We start from the raw sequence: 12,903 nt of genomic DNA on the forward strand, positions 1-12,903 counted from the left end.
TAAACATATAATAAATGAGAGAATAATGTTAAGTTATTAGAAAACCTCAGAAATGAGATGCTCAAACTCAGAAAATTAGAAATAAAAATATTTCAGAAATGAAGACTGACTAAAACTTAAAGAACACAAATAAATGGAAGAGGTAATGCCTTAGAAATAGAAACTAGAAAGGAGGAAAATTTTAAAGCCAAAAAGAAATGAACAGAGGAAAATAATTCAAGAGGTGTATATATAGAACATAGGCAAAGAAGATCCAGCATAACATATGATAGAAGTTCCCAAAGAAGAAACCAAGGCAAAAGAGCAGAATAAATATTAAAACAATAATTCAAGAAAGCTTTTCTAGGATAAATAAGATCTGGAACTTTATATAAGTGGGGGGGATTTATATTGTCACTAGACTTTGACTTTGGGCTTTCTGGCAAAAGAAATGAAGCTTCTTATCCAAGATGCTCAAGGAAATAAAATGTGAGTCAAGGATTTTATATCCAGCCAAACTGATTTCAGATACAAAAAGGACGGATAAATTGTCCACAACACAAGAATTCAGAGACTGTTGTTCTTATTAGCCATTCCTTAGGAATCAACCAGAGAATGAAATCATTCAACTAGAATGACGAGAGAGACAGCAACTTAAGGATTGACGGTGAGCAATAATATTAGCGGATAGCAACACTTTATATAGATGTATAAATTGATGGATCTAGATATTGGTTTGTCTGCTAATATCACATCACAACAAAGAGCAATGGCAAATAGAAATTATTTTAAATTATAGCACATGAATGCAGTCACCAAAGTCCAGGCTGGAAATTACAGGACAAATGATCTGGTTTTTGCAACAAATAAATTACAAGAGAGGGGAAAAGTACAGGAGGGAGGAAGAAAGGTAGAGGAGACCTATAGCTTAAAAGTTAAAAGACATTAAAATTTTTTTAAAAAGCAAAGCTAATATTCATGTGTACACTCTAAGGTGATGAACTATGAACTATACAGAAGAGAAAGACAGTGACTACGATAAAACTCATGATAATGAGTTACTTTGAGGTGAAAAGGAAAGAGTGATGATCTAGAGAGATTGCATTGTTTGGACCTCTGTGAAGAATTTCTGATGGTTCCCCTATTTTTGATTGGGATAAATGTATATTTGTAATTGGGATAAATGTATATTTTGTAATGGAATAACATTCACAATGTCTAAGATTTTATAATATTTAAATTTGATGTAACATCCAAAAGAGACATAAAATAAAGAATTTGTTCAAGGAGAATTTTGTCTTGTAAAAAAAGAAGTATACTAAAGAAAGGTACTTTGAATTAAGGTAAAAACAGTGAAAATAATCTGAAATATTTGCACATTTCAAGAATATCCTCCATTTTGCAGAATTTTCTCTGAACTTACCATATACCTCATCATCTATTGTTATTTCCTAAATTAAACATTATGGCTTTTAGGGAAGTCAGTTAAAGGTGTCAACAACTCCAGATTTAAAGATGATTTTTAGACAATTTTATGCCAAAAAAACTAATAAGATCATATTGAAAAATCCCATTTAAAAAAACACAGTAACAGTCTTAGAGACAAATATGGTTAAGAAACTGATTAAAGTATATGAAGTACCAAGAATGATTTTACAAATTATTAAGTTCAATCAATGTATATAGCTTTAGTATATATGCTTGTTACTTTTACTTTTTAGAAATATTTTTGCAAAGTTTTTGAATAGAATAATTTTGTAGGTTCTGCCAATATAATAGACCAGCTTGAGAGTGAGTCAATAATTGTTTCCAAAAAAAGATATTGCTAATTTTTTAGCACCCTCTTTTACTCCCAAAAGTAAGGCTTCCAGTGGTTTGGCTCCTGCCTCTCATCTCTCACCACTCTTTCCCTTTCACACTGCTCCAGCAACAAATCCCTTCTTTTGGTTCCTAGAATGGGCTTGGATTGTTACTTTCACACCTGTCTGGCTAACTTTGAATCATCCTTCACATACCAGCTTAAATATTGCAATCAGGGAAACTGTTCCTGAATTTCCAAACTAGAATAAAAATAAGTTATTGTCACAGTGATCCCAATCATAACTAATAATTTGTGTGATTATGCACACTACTTGTTTTCCCTATTGGATTGTAAACTCTGCGAAGACAGGAACCATGCCTGCCTTGTTCACAGTTGTTTTAGCAGGGTGTCTAACATTGTAGGAACTTAAAGTTGAATGAATTGAGTGAATGCATTCATAAGAGAAGGAAGGAATCTAACATTTATTGAGCCCCTATTTTTTGCCAGGTACTATAAAAAGAATTTTGCACTTTTATTATCAACACTGTGATTCAGGTAAAAATGTCCCCCTCCTTTACAAATGTTGAGTCTTAGACAGGTGGTATAACTTGCCCAGAGCGAAATAGCAAGTGTCAGTAATAGTTGGTTTGTCTAATTCCTTTTTTATTTAGCATAGTCATAATTAGGACATTTAAAATAACTTTATAATATTTTACTTAAGAAATTTCTTTTGCCGTCTTGTTTCTGTCACCCTTTCTTTTTGAAGTTACAGAAGTAAACTTGAAATGATCACAGAATGAATTTTTTTATATTCATTCTTGTATTAAATATTAAGAAATTTTAGTTTATGAAGTCTGTGTTATTGAGGATTAACTTATTACAAATTAATGTATCCTTAATACATTTGAGTGTTTGCAAATCAGTTTTTAGAATTTGCAATCATAAATAAATGGACTAAATAATAAATAAAATGATAAATTAATGTGAACTTTTTTATTATCAGCATGTTATCAGGTGGTTCAGATGGTGTGATTGTACTTTATGACCTTGAGAACTCCAGCAGACAATCTTATTACACATGTAAAGCAGTGTGTTCCATTGGCAGGTATGTATTTAAAATGTAAAAATTTATGAATTTGTAAATAGTTGAGTATTTTTTGCATCAAATGCAAAACATGAAAATTGCAGTCAAGTGAATGGGTCAAGCAAATGGTTCACATAACACATTTGCATGGCTGTTCCTTGACACTTTCTTGAAAATAGTAACTGACATTCAGGTATAGTTTTTTAACATGTGTCTTCCCCAAAGCAACTTCAGTATCAATTTTCATTAGGATTTTATTTTTAAAAAACTTGTGATTGTGTCCTTCTTTTTCTTTACCTACATAGCACATCTCAGTAACTAATTAGAGTTTTTAGTACCACTTAGTGTAAGATTCATTTATAGTCCTTCAGCTAATTATAAACACAAATTAGATTTTCACCTGATACTAATGGAAGAAAAAGGTTTAGATATACTGAACATATTGGTATTCCCTCACCAAACACACACATACACATATACCCACTCACCCCTCTCTTGTCTCTCTACTTACTCAAAGATGCCTAACTTAAAAACATACATCTGTAATACTTGTCTTCTCTGACTGTTCTCTACTGGCTTACCAATCTTGTGATAATTTTTTTTAAGTCTCTAATAAAATGTTTTGTGACATTGTAATTTTTCCATTGTGGTCATTTAATCCTTTCTCGTCACCTATATTCAATCTGATAATGAGCAGACCTTTGAATTAACAGGGAGAATGGGCACTGAGAAAATGCTTTCAAGAGGGAAAACTTTGTAAACATTAACATCAACTATCTATTACAGCTCTTCCCAAAGCATTAGAATATATGCTATGGAATATTTATGAGGAGATTTGCTATTGTTTGTTGGCTCTGGTGCTTCACATTAGAAATACAAATTTGAGAAAATCAGTTAATCTCAGCTTCACATTATTTTATTTTAGAAATCAGTATACATGCCCTGTGGTTCTTATATGTTTCTATGAGAATTAAATGAAATACTATCTTTTTAAAAGCGTGTTGAAAACTGAAACCACTGCATAAGTGAAAAGCAATGTACTTACAGGAATACTTATTACAAAACAGGATATCGCCTCAAATACTCTAGAACTTAGAGACTTAGGCCATTTATACTCTCTTCCCACCCTCAATAACAAAAAAAGTCATGTTAATTAAATTCCTTTTTATCTTATTTTTATCCTAGCTAACATTTTAACATTAAATTTATTTTGTTACATAGCAAAATAGTATTTTCACCTATTCTGCGTGCTACATAATATTCCATGAGGGACTGTGATTTGCTTTGTTTTGGTTTGTGACATAAGTAAATGCGTAATGTGTCAATCTTGTTTTACTATGATTTTATTCTTGGATTCAGACTCTATATTTAAAAGTGTGACTTTGAATTTGAAAATGGACATATAGTATGCATCTTTACAAAATGAGTTATATAGCATTTTATACATCTGAAGGATTTACAATCCAATTTAAAAATAATTTCAATAAAGACTATTATTAAGTTAATGTGACTTAGACTATTTTCTGATGCTTACTATTAGTATACTTAATGTGTTTGTCCTTGAGCACTAAAAAGATTCCTTTCCTCTACCAAAATTCTTATTAAATATAATAAGAATTTCTTATTAAATATAAATGAAAATAACAGAACATATATAGTAACATAAAATATTTTATCCTATTTTAAAATTTAAACTTAAAATATAAGTGAGCTTTTATTTGTTATCACTACATTAAAAATTTTCATTTAAAAGTAGTATCACTGGAAAAATCTCTGTAGAAGTCAATATTCTTAGGAGCAAAAGGAAATCAATCTGCTTATCTTAAGCAGAAATTTATTGGAAGAATATTTAGTATCTCACATAACTGTCAGGAAGATGGGAGAATCAGACTTAGAAAACAAGCAGAAAACAAAAGAAGTCAGGATAGAGAACACAGTCAGGGTCACACCACAGGAACATTCGTTTGGGTTTTGCTGTATGTCACCAACGCAGACTCTCAACTCCTCAGCTTTGAATAATGGCTAACTCTCCTAGGAAAAGAGAATGTCTAGAGTCCCTTGCTTTCTGTAAGAAGAGGTAGAGCTCTTATTTTCAGTAAAACAAAGGGCATTCCCTCTAAATAGGAGTTTGAATGCTCATCAGCCAAGAAAAAAGGCACATGTTCCCTACAATCCACCCATTTGGCTGTCCAGCATGCATATACACCTTTCTTCCCATACTTACCGTTTTTTAAAAAAATGTTCCAGCCTAACCTAATGCAAATCTTCACTATACAGCCAAAAAGGTGATCATCCTCTTCCCCAAAGGGTGATGATCCTAAGTTGATTTAGTTACCACACCTGGCTCCATTTCAAGGTCATGTTCATTTTTCCCACTAGTTTAATTTATCCTATATCAGTATTATACAATTTGTGGACTCAATTATATAGTTAACCTATAAAAATAATAAAGGTAAGAGAGGAAAGGGAAAATTAGTTAAAATATATGAATATTTACAGAGAAAAAAAGGAAATATGAGTAGGCACTATAGTTCTTGTATTTTTGCAGCTGTTTTAATGCCAGAGCTGGCACTTAAGACTTTCCTTCTTTGTGTTCTCATTCCTTCAGATAGCACCACAACTGTTTTAAGGTCCCAAACCTTCATCTTAAGGAAACCAAAAGCATCATGGTTGTATCTGCATAGGGTTGCAGAAGTCTTCTGTTAACTTTTGTTTTCTATGGGAAATTTTAAACATATACAAGATTGGAGAGTTGTATAATGACCTGTGTATCAATCACCCAGCTTCACCAACCATCATAACCAATCTTGTTTCATCTCTACCTCCCACCCATCCACCCTCATAATTCTGTTGAAGCAAATCTCGAACAACCTATCGTTTATTCATAATTATTTATATCTCTAAAAGATAAAGACTTTATGAGCATAACTACAGTACCACTATCTTAAATACACAAAAATTATCTATATTAAATATTCAGTCTGTGTTCAAATTTCCCTCTTCATCTCGTAAATCTCTCTTAAAAGCCAGTTTGTTTGAATCAAGATTCAGTTAGGTAACACACTATGTTGGTCACTGGTTCAGAGCATATACTACATCCTTCAGGACAGCATACCACCCTCACAAGGTGGTGTATTGTAGCTGACATCATAGAGTCTTCAACATGTTATGTTTTTATGGATGGTGGGTTACATAAGATGAATCTCATCGGCCTACACCAGTTGCATTCTTTGGTCATAGAATAAGTTCCTTGATAAGAAGCAATATTGTATGGAATACCATGGAGGTGTGTGAGGCATTCAATAATTCTAAGAATAGTAGTGCTAATAGAATGAGACTTTGGAAAAGCAAATCCAAAACCAAAACAGCTGTCTCTTCCAGTAAGACCAAATCACTCTTTCAAGATGAAAGAAGTCCAGTGTAGTCGGCTGATCCCTCCAGGCTGTATATAGTACAAAAATAGAGAATCTTTCACATTGTGACCCTTAGTAGGAGGCATGTCTCTGCGTCACACAGTGGGAGCCTGAATCTAGAGACGCCTGGACATTCTTTCTCGCCTTCTACACAGCTAGGACACAGGCATGTGATCTCGGTTTGGCCATTCATATCATCCTACCTGAGACTACTACTTGTTCTTAATATAGTACCAGTTTTGAAACTCAAGTCAGTTAATGTAAATTTTGATTGCTGTTTTGTAGAGATCACCCTGATGTTCACAGATACAGTGTGGAGACTGTACAGTGGTATCCTCATGACACTGGCATATTCACATCAAGCTCATTTGATAAAACTCTGAAAGTATGGGATACAAATACATTACAAGTAAGTACATTAAAACATTTGCAGATTGCTTTGTAGGATAAAGGAGAATTTAATCCTAAACCATTTTAGTATGATTATTTGCTGAGATGTCATATATGTTAGATGTGAAAGCAGTACAGTGGTTAAGAAGAGCTAGACTTCTTGAGTTCATATCCTGGCTGTGCTGCTGACAGCTGTATGACACTGGGCAAGTGTCCAAACCTCTGTGTGTCTTTCTCATCTGTAAATGGGAGTAATGATTATAGTATGGTTGTGAGGATTAAATGAGCCAAAATATGTTAAGTACCTAGTACAGTACAGAGCATATAGTAAATGCTCAAAAACTATTAGCTAATATTATTATCCCTTTGTGAAAAATACTATGATCTAGTAATCTAAAGTAGAAAATTGGATTTATCTTTGATTGATCTAAAAACTTGAAGGAGAAAGCTGTTAATACTGTAGCTTAGTAAAGGCAAGCAATGGATAATAGTTTGTATGACATTTGGTCAAATTTACATTCCGAGTGCTAATCTTTTCTCTGAGCTCTACTCTGATATGTCTCTACTTTTCTACAGTATGTCTATACTTAAATGTAGTGTCATCCCTTCAAACTTAACATGGTCCCAACTGAACATGATCACATCTCATTAAATTTAATCATAAAATCTTAGCAATCCTTTCTTCAAACTCTCTCATACCTCTCTTTTCTATTTACCTTGCCTTTACTGCACATCTGGACTACTAAAATCACTCCCTTACCTTCTACATTTTCTACACTAAGTTCTACCCCAGAATTAATCTTATTATAAAGCAGTTTCATCATGTCGCTACCCAAACCCTCTAGGGATTCCCATTGTCTAAACTCAGCCTGGCATTCCAAGTTCTCCATGACTTCAGCCCTTGTTCCTTCAATCCTATGTTCTACCAGTTTTCAACACAAATGCTTTGCTGCAACTAAATTGATCATGTTTTGAATCTGTTGTATTCCCTACCTCAAATCCCTTTCCCTTGCAACTCTTCCCTTCTCCTAAGGTCACATCTTTTTTTACAATTACATTGATCCAAGACTGTAGATGCCAGAGTTCTAGTTCCATTCTGCCACTTATGAGATTTGTTGCTTTAGATAAGTCATTTAATTTGTTAGCAAAGGTCTCTTCAGCTATAAAATTAAAGTGTCAGACTAGATGGTGTCTAAGGTCCCTTTTAGTTCTATCATGCAGTTTAATGATTTCAGCTTCTGGAGTACATATTAACCATTATTTTACTTTATAGCACTATTTTCTGTATTCCTATTTCAATACATTCTCATACTACTTTATAATATCATTTTCATACTTGTTTGTCTTATTTGTTGTTCTAGATTGTTACTTCCCCAAAGAAAGTACTATGTCTTATACATTACTAAATTCAGTTCTATGTACACTAACTGCTGAGTAAATGCTTTAGGGATGACTAACAATGTATGTAACTGGCCACATATTAAAAAGTAATAAAATCATGAAGTATATTATGATTCTAGTGAGCAAAACAAAACAGTGTTGTGTATATAAATGCAAATTTAATACACTTCTCATAATTCAAACTAAATAGATGTGTTTTTTTTGACCTTGCTACATTAGAAAAGAATAGTCCTATTCAGATTTATTTTTATAATAAAGTATATTTATTTAAAATACATGTCATTGAAAATGAGAGTATATTTTAACAATTAAATGAATGTCATGAGCTTTCACTTCTGACTATAATGGAATATCTTGTAGCCAAACCAGCACCTCCATTGAGAAAAGCTAGATAAAGCATAAACAGGCATCTAGTTGAGGGTTTTATAAAGCTGCCAAAAAATCTAGGAATTGAGAATCAGATCCTAGAGAGGGGAACACTTACAGAAATGCATTCAACTTTCCACACACTCTTTTTCTCTTTGGACATTTGTCATTAAAGTAAGGCAAGAGACTGAGAAGACAGGCATTGGATAGCTTCTAAGAGGCAGATAAATGAGTGGGACTTTAGTCAATTTCATAAAGCTAGAGAGACAGAAATTGGAATGTGGGCTGCCAAGACAGCCAGAAATTAAAGGGTCAAGATCACAGAAAGAAGAGAGATGCAGAGAAATCAGCCTAACATCTTGCACTGGTTTTTTCTTTGAGATATTCGCTGACCAAGCTATGCGAGACCATAGACTTAAGAAATGAAGCAGAAGACATTTGAAGAACAGCAATTTTGCCCAGTCACATGGTACTGGAGAGAAGAATTGCAGTGCAGTACTTGCTAAGTAGAAGGGGGCCTAGGAAAACACCCAGGCTCTTAGGGCACCTAGAGGGGTATACTCTAATAATGGGTACAAATAGGAGGTAGATGGAGCCTGTGGTAGGCAGCATCATGTCCCGCTCCCAGATGTCTATGTGCTAATCTCTAGAACATACAAAGGGGAATTAAGGTTGCCAATCACCTGACCTCAAGACAGGGAGATAATGCTGAATTATCCTAGTGGGCCCAATGTAATCATAAGAATCTTATAAAATGGAAGTGGGAGGCAGAAGGAGACGGGGTAAATTTGACTGGGAGAATGGCCAGAGAAATGTAAAATTGCTAGCTTTGAAGATGGATTAAGGGGATCACAAGCCAAGAAATGTGGGTGGTCTCTGGAAGATGGAGAAAGTATTCTCTCCTAGAGCCTCCAAAAAGGAATGCAGCCTGTCAACACCTTGATTATAATCCATTGAGACCTATATGAGAATTTTAACTTGTAGAACAGATTTATTACAGATAATAAATTTGTGTTATAAATTACTAAGTATGTGGTAATTCCTTACTGCATCAGTAGAAAATTATTACAGAACTCTACAATAGCAGACAAGCTTTATGTTTGAATTGATATGATCTTCCCTCTCCTACCTGCAAAAGAGAGATTGGATCTTCTCTAGAGGAGGATAACATAACGCAGAATCTCTCCCAATTTTTTGTATGTAATTTCTAGCACTCAAATCAGAAACTTCCAAGCTTACCAACAAATGAGCTTAGGAGGAAAAACAGACAATAGAAGAAGACTGACATCTCCAGGCCTAGATGCCTTTACGAGTAAATTATTCTAAACACTTAAAAAAGAGATAATACCAATCTTACACAAATGCTTCAAGAGGAAAAAAAGGAACTTTTGTAAACTTTTTTTATGGGGCATATCCATGATTTCAAAATTTACAAGGACATTATATAGAAAATTACAAGACAGTGTCTCTTACAAATATAAATACAAAAATCCTAAATCAACTATTAATATGTAGAATCTAGCAACATACAAAAATAATAATATATCACGAGTGGACAAAAACAAGGTTGTTTTAACATCTATAAATCAACTAATGTAACTCATCATGTTAATAGAATGAAGGGGGAAAACTACATATTAGTCATCTCAATAGATATGAACATTTTGAAATAAAAGTCAATATCCTTTTTTTTTTTTTTTTTTTTTTTTTTAAGGGACGAGTCTTGCCCTGTTGCCCAAGCTAGAGTGCAGTGGCGCAATTATAACTCACTATAACCTCAAACTCCTGGGCTCAAGGGATCCTCTCAGCTCAGGCTCCAAAGTAGTGAAGGTTACAGGTGTGCACCACCATCTCTGGCTAATTTTTTAACTTTTTGTAGAGACAGTGTCTCTCTGTCTTGCCCAGGCTGGTGTCAAAATCTGGCCCCAAATGATCCTCCCACCTTGGCCTCTAAAAGTGTTGGGATTACAAGCATGAGCCACTGTGCCCATCCTCATTTTTAAAAATTCTCTGCATACTGACACACATAGGCTCAAAATAAAAGTATGGAGGAAGATCTACCAAGCAAATGGAAAGCAAAAAAAAAAAGCAGGAGTTGCAATCCTGGTCTCTGATAAAACAGACTTTAAACCAACAAAGATCAAAAGAGACAAAGAAGGCCATTACATAATGGTAAAGGGATCACAACAAGAAGAGCTAACTATCCCAAATATATATGCACCCAATACAGGAGCACCCAGATTCATAAGCAAGTCCATACAGACCTACAAGGAGACTTAGACTCCCACACAATAATAATGGGAGACTTTAACACCCCACTCTCAACATTAGACAGATCAATGAGACTGAAGGTTAACAATGATATCCAGGAGTTGAAGTCAGCTCTGAACTAAGCAGACCTAATAGACATCTACAGAACTCTCCACCCCAAATCAACAGAATATACATTCTTCCTAGCACCACATCGCACTTATTCCAGAATTGACCACATAGTTGGAAGTAAAGCACTCCTCAGCAAATGTAAAAGAACACAAATCACAACAAACTCTCTCAGACCACAGTGCAATCAAATTAGAACTCCGGATTAAGAAACTAACTCAAAACCGCACAACTGCATGGGAACTGAACAACCTGCTCCTGAATAACTACTGGGTACATTAGGAAATGAAGGCAGAAATAAAGATGTTCTTTGAAACCAATGAGAACAAGGACACAATGTACCAGAATCTCTGGGACACATTCAAAGCAGTGTGTACAGGGAAATTTATAGCACTAAATGCCCACAAGAGAAAGCAGGAAAGATCTAAAATCGACACACTAACATCCCAATTAAAAGAACTAGAGAAGCAAGAGCAAACAAATTCAAAAGTTAACAGAAGGCAAGAAATAACTAAGATCAGAGTAGAACTGAAGGAAGTAGAGTCACCAAAAACCCTTCAAAAAATCAATGAATCCAGGAGCAGGTTTTTTGAAAAGATCCACAAAACTGATAGACTGCTAGCAAGACTAATGAAGAAGAAAAGAGAGGAGAATCAAATAGACGCAATAAAAAATGATAAAGGGAATATCACCACCAATCCCACAGAAATACAAACTACCATCAGAGAATACTATAAACACCTCTATGCAAATCAGCTAGAAAATCTAGAAGAAATGGATAAATTCCTGGACACACACACCCTCCCAAGACTAAACCAGGAAGAAGTTGAATCTCTGAATAGACCAATAACAGGTTCTGAAATAGAGGCAATAATTAATAGCCTACCAACCAAAAAAAGTCCAGGACCAGACGGATTCACAACCGAATTCTACCAGAGGTATAAAGAGGAGCTGGTACCATTCTTTCTGAAACTATTCCAGTCAATAGAAAAAGAAGGAATCCTCCCTAACTCATTTTATAAGGCCAGCATCATCCTGATACCAAAGCCTGGCAAAGACACAACAAAAAAAGAGAAATTTACACCAATATCCCAAATGAACATCGATCTGAAAATCCTCAATAAAATACTGGCAGACTGAATCCAACAGCACATCAAAAAGCTTATCCACCATGATCAAGTTGGTTTCATCCCTGGGATGCAAGGCTGGTTCAACATACACAAATCAATACACGTAATCCATCACATAAACAGAACCAACGACAAAAACCACATGATTATCTCAATAGATGCAGAAAAGGCCTTTGACAAAATGCAACAGCCCTTCATGCCAAAAACTCTCGATAAACTAGGTATTGATAGAATGTATCTCAAAATAATGAGGGCTATTTATGACAAACCCACAGCCAATATCATACTGAATGGGCAAAAACTGGAAGCATTCCCTTTGAAAACTGGCACAAGACAGGGATGCCCTCTCTCACCACTCCTATTTAACATAGCGTTGGAAGTTCTGGCCAGGGGAATCAGGCAAGAGAAAGAGATAAAGCGTATTCAATTAGGAAAAGAGGAAGTCAAGTTCTCCCTGTTTGCAGATGACATGATTCTATATCTAGAAAACCCCATCGTCTGAGCCCAAAATCTCTTTAAGCTGATAGGCAACTCCAGCAAAGTCTCAGGATACAAAATCAACATGCAAAAATCACAAGCATTCCTGTATACCAATAACAGACAAACAGAGACCCAAATTATGAGTGAACTCCCATTCACAATTGCTACAAAGAGAATGAAATACCTAGAAGTCCAACTTACAAGGGATGTGAAGGACCTCTTCAAGGAGAACTACAATCCACTGCTCAATGAAATAAAAGAGGACACAAGCAAATGGAAGAACATTCCATGCTTATGGATAGGAAGAATCAATATCGTGAAAATGGCCATACTGCCCAAGGTAATTTATAGATTGAATACCATCCCCATTAAGCTACCAATGACTTTCTTCACAGAATTGGAAAAAACTACTTTAAAGTTCATATGAAACCAAAAAAGAGCCCACATTACCAAGACAATCCTAAGCCAAAAGAACAAAGC

General features: G+C 34.6%; 1 protein-coding gene across 3 annotated transcripts in view; it reads left to right on the plus strand.

The window, feature by feature from the left end:
• ERCC8 (ERCC excision repair 8, CSA ubiquitin ligase complex subunit) overlaps positions 1–12,903 on the plus strand; it is a 67,113-nt gene that overhangs the window by 20,285 nt on the left and 33,925 nt on the right. For 2 of the 3 annotated variants that reach the window (XM_019013723.4, XM_055367848.2), the window contains 2 exons: positions 2,784–2,885; positions 6,563–6,686. In XM_019013723.4, coding sequence (XP_018869268.4) covers positions 2,784–2,885; positions 6,563–6,686 — 226 coding nt within the window. Of the gene's footprint in view, positions 1–569; positions 647–2,783; positions 2,886–6,562; positions 6,687–12,903 lie in introns of all 3 variants that reach the window. The other variant, XM_055367850.2, reaches the window with a different exon arrangement.

The sequence above is a fragment of the Gorilla gorilla genome, chromosome 19, assembly GCF_029281585.2.
Source record: "Gorilla gorilla gorilla isolate KB3781 chromosome 19, NHGRI_mGorGor1-v2.1_pri, whole genome shotgun sequence".
Classification (NCBI taxonomy): Eukaryota; Metazoa; Chordata; class Mammalia; order Primates; family Hominidae; genus Gorilla; species Gorilla gorilla.